This window comes from Scardinius erythrophthalmus (assembly GCF_964197995.2).
Source record: "Scardinius erythrophthalmus genome assembly, chromosome: 11".
Taxonomy (NCBI): Eukaryota; Metazoa; Chordata; class Actinopteri; order Cypriniformes; family Leuciscidae; genus Scardinius; species Scardinius erythrophthalmus.
This window is the reverse complement of record NC_138231.1, coordinates 24,486,328-24,504,924: the sequence shown is the minus strand read 5'-3', so window position 1 is coordinate 24,504,924 and position 18,597 is coordinate 24,486,328. Positions and strand designations below refer to the sequence as shown.

Here is an 18,597-nt window from a genome sequence, read left to right as displayed (position 1 = left end):
GGAGGTCCCGGAAGCTGGTCTGATACATTTATTTATTTAAACTTGTCACTGTGTATTTTTTTTTTATTTACTCTCTGTTTAAGTTCCTTAGTGACATAATTCAGAAGTAAATTATTGTCCAAACATACCGCAGATAAAATAAACTACGACAATGACAAATGGTAACTGTTTCTTTTCTCAGCGCTGACGAGGTTCAACCAATCACCGTTTAGGTTCCGGGATCGCGTAATCACCTGATCTGATGAATGACACATGTAAGAATGTAACTCGCTTTAAGATCAGCATGGCTACTGAAGTTGACCAAAACACACTTATACGGGCTCTGAAAGAACTGAAAACATTTGGTAGAACATCGTTGGATAATGTGGAAAATGATGTGGCTAAAGGTATCCTAAACAATATGAGATTGTGTACGTCTTATGGGTGCTCAAATAGGTAGCATGTATATACAGTATGTGTGCAGTGTGCGTGTGTATAAATTGGGGTTCAAAAGTGGGAGTCTATGAAAAAGGTTTCTGCTTCGCATTGTTTTATAATGGGCTTGTATAGTTATAATTTACTCTTGAATTTTCCGAATACATGCAGGATTCACATATTTATTACTGTTGTTTAGGTGGTTCTTCACAAGAAATTGTAAATAAGAAAATTCGTCCTTTATTTGGTCTGATGTCAGCAGGGGCCAAGTTCTTTAACTGGTGTGTATACTTGTCTTTAAACATTGCCATGGTGCATGTTTGAAGTATTTTGTTGTAGGCCTACTACAAAATGATAAACTCCATCTCATGATATGACGTTTTCTTTCAGTCTGGGTGTGAAAAACCAAAAGGAAGCAGAAAGTTTATGGGAACAGTTTTTTCAGTGAGTATGGAAATATTCTCTCAGGAATACTTGATTTTGTGATTGGTCAGTCGTGGCATTCACTGATCAAATGTTTTGCATAATAACCGCTAAACTGTTTAATTTACTGATGTCCCAGGCAACCCTCACATTTATTAATGTAACAAACAGAATAATAATACATAGTGACTATGTAGACTAGAAAGTAACTATTATATATGTAGACGATATTGGACATTTTAATTCATTGATTATAATTAATGTTATTTATTAATTTATCGTTTATAAATATTAATCATATGCATAATAAATGATGATCCTATCTGTCATACACAATTTATGACATTTAAAAAAAAGTTTAAAAAAGTGGTAAATTATTTAAATAAAAATGGGACAAATAATTGCATAATAATGTAGTCATAATTTAAGTAGCAAATGGCGGCACACCAACATATGCTGAAGAGTTATGTAGAAATAAATAAAATAATCAAATGTAAAATAACAATATGTTCTGTTGCAAATTTATATACTTGATCTCATTTTTTCTCATGGTTTATTCTTGAGCTGTCAAGTTGTCATGTAGAAATAATCAGTTTCAAGACCTTGACACATTTTTATTTTATTTAATATTTTATTTGATTATTATCATTATTTATTTATTTTATTTATAGGATGTACTGAATATTCTTCAGTTTTATGCAAAACATAAATACAACAAATAGAATATCAGATCTGTCATATGGCCAAAAATAAATGCAAAAAAAGCTTTTTTGCATAGTTGTTTGACAGATGAAAACGTACTTGGTTACTTACGTAACCTCGGTTCCCTTAGAGATAAGGGAACGAGTACTGCGTTGAAAACGCTGTGGGAAAACTCCTTTTCTCGAGAATATTGAAGCCTTTATTTTAAAACGCATTGCTGCTGCACATGCGAGAGCTAGAAGCTCGCGTGAGCGTGCTGATTGGCTTGTGCAAAGCAACTGCACGAACCAATGGCGGAACAGCAGAGGAGCGCGAGCCAATCGGGGCGCTTGGCACTCTGCCAGAGTCAAGCGCGCGAAACTGCACGTGACAGAAGAGTATAAATACACAGAGAATCCGCCATTTGACAGGTTTAAATCGACTGAAGCGAAAAGACACCTGCCATAAGAGACAATAGCACGGCAAGGCAACGCAGTACTCGTTCCCTTATCTCTAAGGGAACCGAGGTTACGTAAGTAACCAAGTACGTTCCCTTACGAGAACGTTCTCTCGTACTGCGTTGAAAACGCTGTGGGAACACTATTTAAAACGCCGTGCTTGTCGTCTTTGGCCAATCTGACTCACCGAGAGCTCCAGGAAGTACAGAATAGCCTAGGATAAAGAGACCGAATCTTCGGGCCCTTAGATATCCAAACAGATAAAGCTGGGCCAAGGGCCAGTCTTAAGAATCCCACAACACGAGATGACAACCAGTGTCTGAGTCAAAAACTAGTCTGGGTCCACAGAGCCAGCATTAGATAGAGACTACTCATGCCTATAAGGCAGGTACCATAAAGGTCTAAGATGTGGACGGAACGGACCAGCCGGCCGCCGCATACGTTATATAGCGCATAACGTCCTGCATAGACATTTTCATAACTAGTCTGGATCCATAGAGCCAGGGCCTAGCTAGAGAGAATTCGTACCTGCGGAGCAGGGACTTTTGGGTTGTAACGTTTCCAAATGTGGACGAAACAGACTAGCCGGTCGTCGCACAAGTGTGACAGAAAGAATGTCAAAACCAGCCTGGGTCCGCAGAGCCAGAGCTTAGATAGAGAGAACTCGTGCCTGCAGAGCAGGAACTTCCAGGTTGTAAAATCTCACAAATGTGGATGGGACGGACCATCCGGCCGCCGCACAAATGTCTTCGATAGGAACACCACTCGACCAGGCCCACGAGGAGGCGACGCCTCTCGTGGAGTGAGCTCTAACACCTATGGGACATGTAAGGCCCAGTGAGGTGTAGGCCAGAGCAATGGCATCCACTATCCATCTGGACAGCGTGAGCTTCGTGACGGGAAGACCTTTGGTTCGGCCCCCGAAACAAACAAAAAGCTGTTCAGACTGTCTGAAAGAGGCTGAACGCTCTAAATAAATTCTCAAAGCTCTGACAGGGCAGAGTGTGAGAACATCACTGAACTCTTCTGAAGTGGGAAGAGCTGACAGAGAAATAACCTGGGCTCTGAACGGAGTTGAGAGCACCTTAGGAATATATCCATGTCTTGGCCTAAGGATGACCTTAGAGTCATTGGGGCCGAATTCCAGACAGGAAGCGCTAGTAGAGAGCGCCTGTAAGTCACTTACTCTCTTGACTGACGCCAGTGCCAACAGCAGGGCAGTTTTCAGGGAGAGAGGTTTTAGGTCGGCTGACTGAAGTGGTTCAAAGGGAGGTCCCTTAAGAGCCCGCAGAACCAAAGAAAGGTCCCATGCTGGGACAGATGGCGGCCGAGGCGGGTTAAGCCTTCTGGCGCCCTTAAGGAAGCGAACTATAAGGTCGCATTTTCCTAAGGAGGCTCCGGCTTCCGATACATGCTGTGCAGCAATTGCTGCTACGTATACCTTGAGAGTGGAGGGGGAACGACCCGCATCCAGCATCTCCTGGAGAAAGGATAGCACTCTTGGTACTTCACAATTGTGTGGGTCGAGGTTTCGAGCTAAACACCAGCTGGAAAACACTGACCATTTATGGTGGTAGAGGCGTCTGGTAGACGGAGCTCTAGCCTCCCTGATCGTGTTCAGGACGCCCTCTGGGAGGTCCTGGGGTACCCGTTGAGTGGCCAAGCGTGTAGGGCCCACAAATCGGGACGGGGATGCCTTATAGTCCTGTTGGCCTTAGCCAGGAGGTCGCGCCTCACTGGGATTGGCCAAGGGTCTGTCACAGACAGCCGTATCAGCTCCGGGAACCAAGATTGGGTTCGCCAGAGAGGAGCTATCAGGAGCACTGCGCATTTCGTGTCTCTGATCCGTTCGATGACCTGAGGGAGCATCGAGACCGGAGGAAACGCATAGAGGGGAAGGCTGGGCCAGTCGTGGGCCAACGCATCCCTGTTCTTTGAAAAGAAGATTGGGCAGTGACGGTTGTCTTCTGAGGCGAAGAGATCTACTTCTGCCTTCCCGAAGACCTCCCAAAGTAGGAGAACCGTCTGAGGGTGGAGAGACCATTCCTCTGGGGGAACCCTGCCCCGAGAGAGCATGTCTGCTCCTGTGTTCAACGTGCCCGGCACGTGAGCTGCCCTGAGCGAGCGCAGATTGGTGTGAGCCCATAACAGTAGCTGGGTGGCTATGGCAAGCAGGATGCGGGACCTGAGGCCGCCCTGGCGATTTATGTAAGATACCACTGACATGTTGTCCGTCCGGACCAATACGTGGTGTCCAGCCAGGTATGGGAGGAAGGTTTTCAGGGCCAGAAAAACTGCTCTCATTTGAGGCAGTTGATGTGTAGGCGTTTCTCCGAGCTCGACCAGAGGCCGGAAGCAGGCCTGCCCTCGTACAGCGCTCCCCAACCTGAGTTGGAAGCGTCTGTTGAAATCACCCTCCTCTCTGAGACCACCCCCATGCTTACGCCCTGCTGGTACCAGCTGGCGTCTTTCCAAGGTGCCAGGGCTTGAACACAGCGTTGGTTTACCTTGATAACCAAGTGGCCTGAATGCCAGGCGTGGGGTGGCACCAGAGGTGCTAGCCACAGCTGAAGAGGACGCATACGCAGTAGGCCGAGTTGGAGTACTGATGATGCGAAGGCCATGAGGCCAAGGATCCTCTGGAACGTTCTGAGGGGTACATAAGAGCCCTCTGTGAGCGATGCTGCGGACTGCTGAATCGTTAGAGCACGGGCCGGTGTGGGCCATGCTCTCATAAGTACAGAGTCGAGAACTGTTCCCAGGAACGTGATATGTTGGCTGGGCAACAGAATACTCTTGGCAAATTTGACCTTGAGCCCTAGACATTCTAGATGTCTGAGGAGCCAGGCTCTGTGAGTATGTGACTCCGCCTCTGACTGGGTCAATATGAGCCAATCGCCGAGGTAGTTCAGGATGCGCATTCCCCGCTGTCTCAGGGGGGAGAGAGCTGCATCCATGCACTTCGTGAATGTACGAGGTGCCAGTGCCAGTCCAAACGGTAGGACTGTGTACTGGTATGTCTGCCCCTTGAAGGCGAATCTCAAGAATGGCCTGTGGTGGGGGTTCACTTGAATGTGAAAGTAAGCGTCTTTTAGATCTATTGAGAAAAACCAGTCGCCTGGGCGAATTTGCGCCAGGATGTGTCTGGTCGTGAGCATTCTGAACGGCCATGACATGAGAGCCTTGTTCAGATGTCTCAGATCTAAAATGGGTCTCAGGCCGCCGTCTTTCTTTGGAACAAGAAAGTAACGGCTGTAAAAACCTGACTCACTCTGAGAAAGAGGGATCTTATCGATGGCCCCTTTGGCCAGCAGACTTAACACTTCGGTGCGGAGGACATGACTCAGTGTGCTCCTTACCGTGGTTTGTATAACCGCACGGAAACGCGGTGGTCTGCGGGCAAACTGAAGCGAGTAACCGCGCTTTATGATGTTCATTACCCATTCTGAAACTCCGGGAATAGCTTGCCAAGCTAGAGCCCGCAGAGACAGAGACATTATCATATCTGGAACGCCCAGTGTTGGGGGTTCGAACTGACATGTATGTGAGGGAGAAATTTTTGCTCGATTTGTGCTTTTTGTGGGTCGCTGTTAAAACAGCGTTTGAGTGCAGAGGTGCGTGACAGGTGACGGGCCCATGTTCTGCATTTAATACTGCTCCAACCGCCTGAACTGAAGAGGGGGCTGAGAGTAGCACTCGAGCGATCTTCGGGGCTGGTCCGGCCGCGGCGGGACAATGACCCCTCTTTAAGCCGGTTAGGACGGCTTCTTGGGCGTGAGCTTCGGCTGCGGGCCCTGGCGCTTAGGGAACAGGAACCGTTTTGCATGCTTCATGCGCTGGCTAGTCTCCGCCACTGGGCGGGGCTGGAGGACTTGTGAAGCTACCCTCTCAGGTCGCGGCGTGCCCTTGGGGCGCCGTTGGACCGAACTGGAGCGTTTAGGGAGGAAATGCTTCATGGCGCTGGAGACTTTCTGAGCCTCAGTGAAGCGGTCTGCGAAGCCGCTGACAGATGGGCCGAAGAGACCAGATGCTGTGACCGGAGAATCGAGGAAGGCGGTTGTGTCTGCGTCCCTGATTTCGGTCAATGTCAGCCATAGGTGGCGCTCTAAAACTGCTAGGCTGCCATGTTGCGGCCCAGTGCTTGAGCGGTGGTCTTAGTGGCGCGTAGCGCTAGATCTATTGCACTTCTGAGGTCCTTAAAAGTGTCTGGGTCAGGGCCTGACTCATCCATGTAGCGGAGGAGCTTCGCCTGAAACACTTGGAGGGTCGCCATGGCGTGGAGAGCAGAGGCAGCTTGACCGGCGGCAGCATAAGCGCGGCTGGCAATGGCCGAAGTAGTTATGCACGGCTTAGATGGGTGCACAGTCTTAGACCTCCAACTTCCTGCAGTGGGAGGGCATAAGTGTGCAGCGACCGCTTCCTCCAGTGGGAGGAGACACACATAACCTTTTTCTTCAGCGCCGTCAACAGTGGAGGGCGTTGAAGAAGCAGATGAGCGCGTTCGAGTTGAAAAGGGCGCGCGCCAGCTTTTAGTGAGCTCTTAGTGGACCTCAGGCAGAAATGGAGCGGCGCGCTGACGAGGGGCCTGTTGGCGCCCCGGCAGGTACCACTCGTGGAGGCGGCTTCTGGCAGGCTCAGCTGGAGAAAAACCAGTAGAGTCCCAGCTCGTTGACAGCGCGAGACATGACGCGGAAGAGTTCGGCGTCGATGTTCGCTCGAGTGTCAGAAGGGTCTAACTGAGACGGGGGGGAGGGGTCTGCGGAGCCCGACCAATCCTCGTTCTCAGATGCCGCCACGGAACTGCGTCATGCAATAACATCAGCAGATCCGTCAAAAGAGACGAATCCCGCCGCTTCAGACAAGGGGCGTTGGTCGCTCTGAGAGAACAGAACTGAGAAGAGCGTGGGGGAAGCACGTGGAGAAAAGCCCAGCGTGCATCCGCTAAACTCACCGCGTTCAGGACGCCTCATGATCGCGCCGCTTCTTCCTACGGGGCTCGCGGGGCGCCGAAGACGGAAGAAGGGCGGGATAACTCACCGACGAAGCGAGAGCAAGTCTCGAGCGGAGAGAAGAAACAGGCATCCCGTCGCGGAGAAGGCAGCCGCCTATAGTGAGCGCTGACTCGGCGTGCTCAGGGCCGAGACAGGCAGCACACAGAGTGTGTGTCTGTAAACACAAGCAGGGGAAACCCGCAGTATTCACAGATAGAGAGCGGCATTTGAATCAACACCGCGCGCTGTGAAAACAGCGAATTTGCTCTTTTAGGATAGAGAGAAAGAGAAAAAGGATACTCGTCGGATGCCACAGGGAAACGCTCAGCTGGCAGATGCCGGGATGCGAAGCTGTTCCGCTGGACGGCTGTTCGACGACGAGCGGCTTCACTCGGAGAGAATCAGCGACGAGGTGAGTCGAAAGCTGAAGGAGATAAAATCTGTCAAATGGCGGATTCTCTGTGTATTTATACTCTTCTGTCACGTGCAGTTTCGCGCGCTTGACTCTGGCAGAGTGCCAAGCGCCCCGATTGGCTCGCGCTCCTCTGCTGTTCCGCCATTGGTTCGTGCAGTTGCTTTGCACAAGCCAATCAGCACGCTCACGCGAGCTTCTAGCTCTCGCATGTGCTGCAGCAATGCGTTTTAAAATAAAGGCTTCAATATTCTCGAGAAAAGGAGTTTTCCCACAGCGTTTTCAACGCAGTACGAGAGAACGTTCTCGTAAGGGAACTGTCAATGTATCTTACAAGGTTGCTCTCACTTGAAATGTGTCCCCACATTAAGTCCTTGAATTTAAGGGTATTGGACCTGGAAAGTTCTTGAAAGGTCCTTGAATTTGAAGTTAACCAAGGTGTGGGACCCCTCATAGTCATAAAAAATCCACTACTAATCTGTGCCCTTTACATTATACATTACATATTGGGTATCAATTGCATAAAATTATAAGGATAATAGTATTATCATTTTATTCTTAATTTAAACAGAATCACAGAGGTTCGAGATAATGTTGAAGGCTTACTGCAACTGGAAGTAAGTAATATAATTTTATTATTATTTCTATGTAGCCACGAAAGGGACATGGTGATGGTATAAAAATTAGATGGGAGGAAATGCTATATTTCAATGCCTTTGCATTTCCTTGCAAAACTATTGCGAGAGAAACACTGTAATGTGTATGTTCTGTTTTATTTTCATGGTGTTTTGTTTTCCGTGTTTGCCTGTCTTATCTGCCCATTTTCCCTTGGTTACTGATTATGTTCACCTGTCAATCATTATGTCTCCCCATGTATTTAAGCCCTGATTTTTCCTAGTTCTGTGTCCAGTATTGTCTATGTTTATTTCTGAGTTTACATGTTGCTAGTTCTCCTGAGTTTTCTTGTTCTGGATTATTGGGTTAAAGACCCAATATTTTGTTTTTTTGTCATATTCAAATGAGTCGTGCACTTCAGTACAGCAATATATGACAATCACAACGTTTCTTGGGGCAACGCAATACTTTTGCTAGAGAACACAAAGTTTTGGGGGGAACGCAGTCCTTTTTTTCAGAGAACGCAACGTTTGTCAGGGGCAAGCAACACATGTGCGAGAAAATGCAAAGTTTCACTGGGGAAAGCAATACTTTTTACGAGAGAATGTAAAGTTTTTCAGGGGAATGCAAGACTTGTGAGAAAACGCAAAGTTTTTGGAGGGAACTCAATACTTTTGCAAGAAAACACAAAGTTTATTGGGGGGACGCAGTACTTTTGCGAGAGAATGCTAATTGTTTTGTGGGAATGCACAAGAACCAGAACCAGATTCTGACTGTCTAAAGAAGACGTGCAGGTGTGGCAGCCCGATGCGGTGTCTTGTTCCTCTCTCAGGGAACCAGGTTGCATGCATAACCTTAGACGTTCCCTATCAAGTGAAATCAATGCCGCATCATAGCTTGACGCTATGAGAACTTTAATGCCACGCCACGGCACTGGATAGTGCCTGCTCCGCAAGGCTGTGTTTCTGCACTGATAATTGTGAACGCGGGCTAAGACTGGATTAACCTTGGAGTGAATCCGTCTCCAGACTGTAGAACCTGATGAATGTGTGCAGAGAGGACCAGCCTGCCATAGCCCAAACATTTTGCAATGGTGCACCCCTTGCAAGAGCTCTTGAAGATGTGACACTCCTAGCGGAGTGGGCCCTAACCCCTAGAAACGAAGCCATTCCCCGTGGCTCATAGGAGAGGGAGATCACGTCAGTGATCCAGTGTGAGAAGTGCTGCTTGGTGACTGCATTCCCTTAATTGTTGTGGCCACCAAAGCAGACCAGGAGCTTAGAGGACTTACGCCACAGACCTGAGCGGATATGGATATCCTCAAAGCACAGACCAGACATAACTTTCTTGCTCTTCTGTCTCTTAAGGTGGAGGGAAGAAAGCCTACAAAACAACTGGCTGACCAGCCACAGAGGCATAATCTCGATGTGCAAGTATGCATTCCTCAGACCAGTCTAGAGTTCTCAACGGGTCGGGTCGGCCCGACAAACCCGACGGGACCCGCGGGTTCGGGCCGGGTTCGGGTTGAAAATATAATCAAATGACTCGGGTCGGGTCGGACCTCGGGCTTAATCTTTTCCGCTCAGTAAAAAAAAAAAAAACATTTATTAATCATCGCTGCTGGTCACCGTAAAGAAAGTCTGGCTGCTGCGTGTAACGTGCATCATGGAGAGGGGCGGGGGCAGACCTGACGCCGCTGCGTGCACGCCCTTAGCCTGGAGAAGAAGATGGAGTTGGTGAGAAGTAAACTTGCCGCAGGTGAATTCACCGTCGCTACTACAGCCTATTTATATATTTAAAGTGTATTGTTTCAGTTGTTTGTATTGTTTGTATTGTTAAAAGGCGTGAACATTAAAGGTTGATTTGAATTCCCGTCTGCTGGTCATGATAATACGTTTATGAGAGAAAAAAAAAAAAAACGACGCAGCGTCGGGCCGCGGGTCGGGTTCGGGCAGATAATTCATGTTTATGTGTCGGGTTACATCGGGTCCGGGCTTTAAAAGCCACGGGCCGGGTCGGGTCGGGTTGTAATTTTCAGGCCCGTTGAGAACTCTAGACCAGTCCTCGAACTGGATTTGCGACATGATTAACTTCAGGGTGAGCATGATTAATGTCCAAAGAGTACATGGGGTACATGTTCTATGGCCCACTGAATCCTGGCTCTACAAGACTTGGTGGGTTAGGCGGGTTTTCTCCACAACGATGCGGATGAGGGGGAGAGATACCCCGCAAGCATCTCTTCCACCCTTGGCACTGCCCTGTACCTGTGGTTGCGCATACCAGCCACCTCAGAGTACAGTATGTTGAGGTGGCCTGCATATACACTTGCGCATAGTATGGATTCTTCCAAGATCTAGACACCTTGGTGTAAAGTTTAGGGAAGAACAGGAGGTGGCAGCGGGGAGGTTGTTTGCCCTGTCTTTTTTCGTCAGTCTCTTTTCAAATACAGGGTCTCGTTCTGGTGCGAAGAAATCGCAGAGCGAGCTTCAAGATCCAAAGCGGGTCCTCAGAGTTGGTGAAGTCAACTGTACCTGCAAACTCCCCATGACCAAAGTTGCCGAGTTGCCATGGAGTGCAGGAGCTTGGCTCTTAACAAATAGAGCCAAGCGGGATCGGAGCTTGCAGAGATTAAACTTGTCGCAGTGAGCACAGTCAGCCCCCTCAAGGACTTGCCTCACATGCTCTTCACCCATACAGATACACACGTTGTGTGAGTCGTTGCATGTAATGTATCACAGACACGCCGTCACACATCTCCTGAACTTATTTCCTGACATGGTGGAATCAAAATCCTATCTTTGACAAACACATACACAAAGCAGCAAACACGCACTCACACATACAGCCATTCCCCATGGCTCATAGGATGCGGACGTTCACACGAGTTTACACTTACATATAATTAGATGGAGTAAAGCTTTATGTGTATTTGCCGTGCTGTCCGGGGGAAGGGCTCTGATCTCGGAATTTGGCCCGAACCCAGAGTACTTCCCCCGTGTATAGAAGTAATGAGAACTAGAAGTGTGGAGAAGGGGTGGTGGAGGGATGCTGATAAACTGTCAATGAACAGAGGTAAGACCGCTGTATATATATATACCTCTTATCGTTGTGTTACGTCTTCCCCTTAATCTAGGGGTAAATAGGGAACGACGAACAAAAAAAGTGGAGAGACTTTGAGAATCTCCAGCTCTCCAGTCCCAGAGTCACAGAAGAATAAATGAACCAACAAGTTTATTCTCTCATGGCGTGTCTGCCTTTTATTTAACGTCAGCAGGCGTTAAAAAGAAAGATATAAAGTAGAGAAACATATTACAAAATAAATTCAAACAAAAGTATTACCTCGGGAGGAGGGCCCAAGTCAAAAGAAAACAAAACAATACCTCTAACTACAAAGGGGATAACATTAACTTACCTATACAAAACGAAAAGCAAAACAAAACATATAACTTCCCTCACTCCCTAACTAATCCATAAACAGGAGAAAAGTAATGGGTATCCTCTCCCCCCTACGTTACCCATAAAAACTTATCTAATCATAAATAACAAAAGCTACAGAGGCACATTCTCACACACATTGTGAACATACACCACAGAGCACAACTCGCTCGTCTGGACTTGGAGAGCGGAACAATCTCAAACGCCGCGCTGTCTCTACCCTTCCTCAGCGCTCTCTCTGCGGTTTTATATTAGACTCCTCAGGACACGCACCAATCAGTGCGCGGGCAGCGCTCACAGGTGCAACGAGCACAGATGCAACGAGCACAGGTAACGAGCACAGATGGTAGCCATCAATCCTACTAATCAGACACACAATTAGAGAGAGAGAGAGAGAGAGAGAGAAACACATATGCACTGGCAAATAACACTCTTGGTATACAATACACAAATGAATACGTCCTTGGACGTAACAGTTGATTGACTGAATACTCTCCATTCTCCACTCGTAATAGTGTTAATTATCTGAACGTGCTTCTGAAGACAAAGAAGCTGGCAACACACTGACATGGCGTCTATTTATGGTTTTAGTGACGTACTAGGCTACGATACGTCATCAATACGAAACGTGCTTCAGACACGGACCGTTCCCATAGCCGTTGTTGAGTTCCACTCAAAGGGGAACGCAAAAGTTTTGCAAGTCAACGCAAAAGCATTGAAATATAATATTTTCTCCTATCTCCTATTTTTTCCATCACCATGTCCCCTTTAGGGGCTCCGTAGATTGCTTGTTTTCAAATGATAAATTGTTTTTACCTTAGTATAAGGGTGTGTGTGTGTGAATGTATGTTTGTTTGATTGACAGGTGGAGTGGGATGGTTTTTTGAAACGTCTGGATGTTCAGATGCAAATGAGCGACACAATTCTTTCCCAGTGTCCTGCAGCCCAGACGCTCAGCTCAGATACACGGTTTATACACGTCCAAACTAAAGAGTGAGATAAACACATGATATGATCACTGTTCATATTCAGTGGAAGCCACAATCCAGAACTACTAAACAGGGTTATTCTGCTGATGAAACAAAATGAAGGCCTTCAGTTGCAAGAGTTTATTACTCTACATCACAACTGTAATTACATCAGTGTTTAACTCGTGGTTATATATTCAAAGTCTATAAGATGTTTCTGAATGTGGGAGCTAGTTGTTTTACGAGTTCACACTTACATATAATTAGATGGAGTAAAGCTTTATGCGTATTTGGCGTGCTGTCTGGGGGGAGGGCTCTGATCTCAGAATTTGGCCCGAACCCAGAGTACTTCCCCTATGTATAGAAGTGATTAGAACTAGAAGTGTGGAGAAGGGGTGGTGGAGGGATGCTGATAAACTGTCAACAAACAGAGGTAAGACTGCTGTATATATATATATATATATATATATATATATATATATATATATATATATACCCCTTATCGTTGATTGACTGAATGCTCTCCACTCGTGATAGTGTTAATTATCTGAACGTGCTTCTCACAAACTTTGTTAATCAAAACATCATTTAGAGGTATTACATTTGTTCTGCCAGTTATGTTTAGTAGCTTTAATAGCATTTCTGTGTTTGTACCTTAAATGCCATGCATTGTGAGAATGATAACTTTTACCTGGTTTATATTTAACCCAGCAATTATTTGTTGTTGTTTTATAGATAATCCATACGCTATATCTATAATTCCACTTATTTCTCTATATAGATAATGATCAATGTTTTGTAAAGATAGTATCGGTAGGTGAAAAGAGATAAAGTTGTGCGTATTGTTTTGGTCAATAGAATTTTTGAATGTTTTTTTAAAGTCTCTTATACTCGCCAAGGCTGCATTTATTTGATAAAAAAACAGTAATATTGTGAATTATTATTATTATTATTACAAATTTAAATAAAATGTTTGTATTTTAATATACTTTAAAATGTAATTTATTCCTGTGATCAAATCCTGTCTTCAGTGTCACTTGATCCTTCTAATCAGTCTAAAATGCTGATTTGCTGCTCAAGAAACATTTCTTATTATTATCGTGTTAATGTTAAAACAGAACAGTTTTGCTGCTTCATATTTTTGTGGAATAATCTTCAGAAATCTTTGATGAATAGAAATAAGTTTAAAAGAACAACATTTAGAACCCTTCCTGGAACATTGTAAATGTATTTACTGTCACTTTTCATCATGGCTTAATAAAAGTATTCATTTCTTCCAAAAACAAATCATACTGATCACAAACATTTCAATTTCAATTCAACGCCCTGTGGTTGGGGCTATTTGAGTTTAAATTCCAGCTCAGTGATTGATATGACATGTGTGAACTGTAATATACATCGTGGTTGTCCTGTACTCTTGCAGGAATGTGTCTCTGAGTCAGTACTTGGGGAAGGGAGAGAATCTCCTCCTTGTGCTGCTCCGGCATTTCGGATGACAGCCATGACGAGACCACCTGACTGAGCTGAAGGACAGCAAGGTAAGACAGCCTGTCATTAATGAAGATGAAAACTGCACAGCTGCAGACCTCTGCCATTTCTGCTTATGGAGACATGCTTGGAGAATATCTTTTGAAAGCTTGTTGACCCAGCTGTGGACTTGGCAAAGCAAAATATTGCGCTGCTATTTTGTAGAGAATGTTCCAAAGTCAGCATTGCCGTTTTCTTTGAATCATCAACACTGTTTCTGGTTCTTTCTCATACAGAAGCGTCTGGAAGCTCAGTCATTGCGGGTACTGGTGGTCTCGTATGGTTCTCTTGAAGGAGCAGCGTTCTGGCTTTGTCAGACAGGCTATGAGTTTGACATGCTGTTGGATGCAGAGAGAGTGGTGAGAACTATTGACTGTGCAAAAGCGTTATTAGTCCTTTCTTAGCCTAATTATAAGCTCTTATATACAGTAGTGGCCAAAATTGATGTTGATATTGTTTTTAATGACCCTACATTCAGTTTGATTAAACCATCAACAAACAAAAAGCTCACAGGAAAAAGCATTGTTTAGAAAAATAATTAGTTATTAATATTTCGTTGGTTCTCTGTTGTTTTTGCATGTGTTCATAATTTCTTTGTATGACAGTCTGGCCAAAAATTATGTCCGCACAATTTGGCATGTTTCATTGTGTTATCACAAACAAAACAATTGACTCCAAGCACACCTACGCAAAATGCTTACAAAAGTGTAATTATATTTGAATAAAGGGTGAAGATGTAAATTTTACAAGGCCGGACATCACTTTTGGTCACTAGTGTATAATTGCTTTAAAAAAAGTATTCCCTTATTTATTATGCTTTTTTTTTCAGCATAAATGTTTGCAGAAAATTACAAATTTAAAACTTTTAACAAATTTACACATTTTTAGGTGTTTTTTTTGTCCAGATTTGGCTGAATTATGTTGTAATTGACTTTGGTTATTTTCTGTTTATGATTGGTTACAGGTGTATCAAGCTTTCGGTCTGGGTTCATCCATCACCAAGGTGATGAAGTTTAAGATAATGCTCCACTACTCTGAATTTCTGGCCATGAACCGACAGTCACCTGATGTGCCACCTCAGTTCATCGATGATCTATTTCAGGTGACACTCAGAACATTTACTGAAAAATATTATAATTATGTATAATATATAATTATGTACAGAACATAAGAATGAAACACTGACCTGGTTGGATTTCGTCCCATGAGTTTGTTATTACCCTGATTTTATGGGATAAGGGCAATGAAAGGAAGATTGTTAGACTGCACATGGGGTTAGTTACATTGATCAAACATATATCAAATCTGCAATAAAATCTAACAACGATTTAACTTCTTAAGCTCAAATCATGCTACAAAACTGTATTTTGCAGGCAGGTCTAGTTATACAATAGACTTGAGCCATATTAATGTAATTTTCCACAAATAGGACGTACTTTGACGGTCCATTTTGGCCCAAAGGTGTTTACCTTCTTACCTGTGTCCAAAAAATTTAACAGTATGTCACATAAGGGTAAATAATTCTAGTGTAGAAACATATAATTTGTCCCATTAAGATTTATTTAATGTTTATTGCAAGAAAACACAATCACGTAAATAAGGGCTTAAACTCCCATTTAACACCAAATTTTGGTAGAAAATAAAATAACAGAAAATAAAAAAGCTGATATAGTATTTCGTTTGACATCCTGATGTTAACCATCAGGATTTTCACTGATTTACTGAAAGAGAAGAAGAAAATTGTTTATTAGGCTATTTGTGGAATGTGCCAAATCCATAAAAACTAATTCCAAATATTGCATAATACTCAGTTAGAGAATAAACATTTGTCTCCCTGTAGTCTAGGACTCTTGAAAATGGATTAAAAGCCCTCTCTCTCTTTCTTTCCCTCGCTGTCTCTCTCAGATGGGAGGTGATTTTGTGCTGGACCAGGGTGGTAAAGTGATATTTTCCTACCGGTGTAAAAGCCCAGTGGACAGACCATCAGCTACACAGATTCTGGCTGCCGTCTCTGCTCATTCTTAGCATTCTTACGTCCTGGAGAAAAGGGGCTTTCAGGTTTGGTCTTTCTGCTATGTTGAACTGCTTCACTTGCTTCCTGGCCATCCTCATTAGAAGTTCCACTTCCTGAAAAGTTATACTCATTCATGTCCATGCCAGACTTTTAGATTTCCAGTTAGAAAGAATAAAGTTTGTAATATTAACCATTCCAGGCCCTCGGTTTGGCATGGAGTAGCAACTATACTTGTTCTTTTCCAAAGCAAAGTCTGCCCTAAATCATTCCACTTATCTGTAAAATGTTACAATGGGAAGCTGATGTTTTACTATGAGACTCACACTAAAGGGAAAATGAAACAAATCATTTCAGAGTATAACTCCATAATATATAGTAGTAAATGTGAAGAAACTTCCCACTAACAAAAATATGTTCTAAGAACGTTCTACTAATGTTCCCATTAAGTTATGAAAACATTATTTTTGAAGGTTCAAAACATATCTATTTTTAAATGTGTTAAAAATGCATTTTTTTCTTGGTTATACGAATGTTAAGGAAAACATTCCATATCGTCATTCTTCAAACATTATGGCAATGTTACTTTTGAATGTTCTCTGAATGTTCTGGAATAAGTAGCAACATTTAGAAAATGTTAAATAAACGTCCAACTAAAAAGTTTCGCCATGAACGATGTATAAATAATGTTTTTGTGCTAACGTTTGGAGAACACCATAGAGTGCTGCAGGGATAACGTCAGAACCCTGAAGACCAATTCGCCAAATTTATCAGTAAAATAAAGCATGTGGTAAACATAACTTGACGATACTTTGACGTTTTGTTCTACAATGTACACTGCACACACTCACACCCCGAACTGTCTCATCACATATAGTTACTTATTAATTACTTCTTTAATTAGTTACTTCTTATAGTTACTTAAATGTACGTTTTCAAAAAAGAACATAATTTGCGCTTTCACTATGGGTGTGTGTAAATTATGTTGTAGAACAAAACGTCAAAGTATAGTCAAGTTATGTTCACCACAGGCTTTATTTGCATAAATCGAAAAAAAAAAAAAAAAAAAACATTATAAAATCCCACAGGAACCAGCTGTGAATTAGTCTTCCGGGTTCTGACGCCATCCCAGCATAACTCTATTAAAGACCAGATAACTCTGATGAAACATTCTATTAGTGTTCCTGGAAGAATGTTTGTTCATAACATTGAGAGAACCTTGCCAGAATGTTCTCCGTTAGCTGGGCGGTTACTGACTTTACGCCTTAAATGTGTTGCTATAGGTTGGCTCCACAGATAGACAGCTCCACCAGAGGTTGTATGGATGAAGATCTGACTCAAACTCATACACTTATGAAGAGTCGTCTCTGATGGATATTTACACCCTCTGGTCATCGCAGCTGCTCGTCTGTTGAGTTAGCAGCACTTATATCACACATTAACCAGTGTCTTGATTAAGGGTGTACTCACACTAGCCAGTTTGAACCGTGCCCGAGTGCGTTTGACCACCAAAGCGCGGTTCGTTTGACTAGTGTGAGTGCTCCGAACCGTGCCCGGGCGCGGCTCGATTAGCCGGCCCTGGCCCGGTTGGAAGAGGTGGGCCAGAGCACGGTTCAGTTGGACTCGGGCGCGGTTCGCATGCAGTGTGAGCGCTAACCGTGCTGGAGCACGGAACAGGACGCGTGACGCAAACCTCCTCATACGAGCAGCACGATTACGTGAAAATTTTCGTGCCACAAAGGCGATAGATCTGTTTAACAACAGGCTGTGAGAGGGCTGTGGACCAAACGACTCAAAATTATCCACAAAGTAAACAGAGCGATGGACTCAGAGCGATGCGCCGCTCTTCCTGTTTATCCCGAAACCGTCACACCATAATGACGTAAGCGTGCTCCGGCACGAATGCTGAAACCCTATGTGAGTGCAGGCCAGTGGGGGAGTGGGGAGGGGGGACAATCGTACTCGGGCCCGGTTCATGGCAACCGTACCTTTTTTTTACAATTATACAAGCATATGAAATTATATAATCTTAAATTGTTTAACTACTATTTACTGTGAAGGGTAAATTGTTTACAAAAAGAGAAATAAAATATGTAACTGGTGAAATTTCTTTGATAATTTCTTTGATCCACCAGAATAAGAATGGACTTTTATCCACCTTTCAGCATAGATCAAGAGTCTTATTTCACTCAAAACATGTTTCAGTAGTTGTCAAGTGAATCAAGCTTTTAAAACAAATACTTGACGGTTGAAACAACAAACCATAATTCCAAAGAATTTTTTAGAACAACAAAAAGAGAAAACATTTCTGTTACGGGTTTGAACTGAAGTCAAAAACAGCACTAATGTAATGTCAGAACCAGGGCAAATGTGGACCACCATTGGAATAATGCAAACATTAAACATCAAAAAGATTTAAAAATTCAGTATGGTTCACTCTTTTCATTTTTCCATGTTTTTCAAACCGTACAGACAAAGGATTCTGATGTTTTGAGGCATTTTAGTTTATTAGCTTTAAAGCCATCAATAGGCTATTGTACTTTTAAAGTCCCCCTGCAGTCAATAATTTTATCTCTTAAAACTCATCATTGATAAATAAAATAGCATATTTAAATGTTTTTTCCTGTGAAAATAATTTCTTCATGCCTTAAAATAGTTTGAA

At 43.8% G+C, this 18,597-nt stretch overlaps 1 protein-coding gene across 4 annotated transcripts; it reads left to right on the top strand.

Moving 5' to 3' along the window:
* Positions 1-206: 206 nt before the first annotated feature.
* Positions 207-18,360, top strand: selenol (selenoprotein L; the record flags this gene model as incomplete). 4 transcript variants are annotated; one of them, XM_081379062.1, is made up of 10 exons in its annotated part: positions 207-386; positions 614-695; positions 805-858; positions 7,951-7,996; positions 12,295-12,422; positions 13,821-13,935; positions 14,161-14,283; positions 14,889-15,026; positions 15,830-15,982; positions 17,219-18,360. In XM_081379062.1, the coding sequence occupies 9 exons, from the start codon at positions 242-244 to the stop codon at positions 15,947-15,949; spliced, it is 951 nt and encodes a 316-aa protein (XP_081235188.1). In that variant the 3' UTR covers positions 15,950-15,982; positions 17,219-18,360. The 4 variants fall into 4 exon arrangements, with proteins under 4 accessions (XP_081235188.1, XP_081235187.1, XP_081235190.1 ...); XM_081379061.1 differs by lacking the exon at positions 17,219-18,360 and having other exon boundaries at positions 15,830-16,985; XM_081379063.1 differs by lacking the exon at positions 17,219-18,360 and having other exon boundaries at positions 353-410; positions 15,830-16,985.
* Between the last annotated feature and the right edge of the window lie 237 nt (positions 18,361-18,597).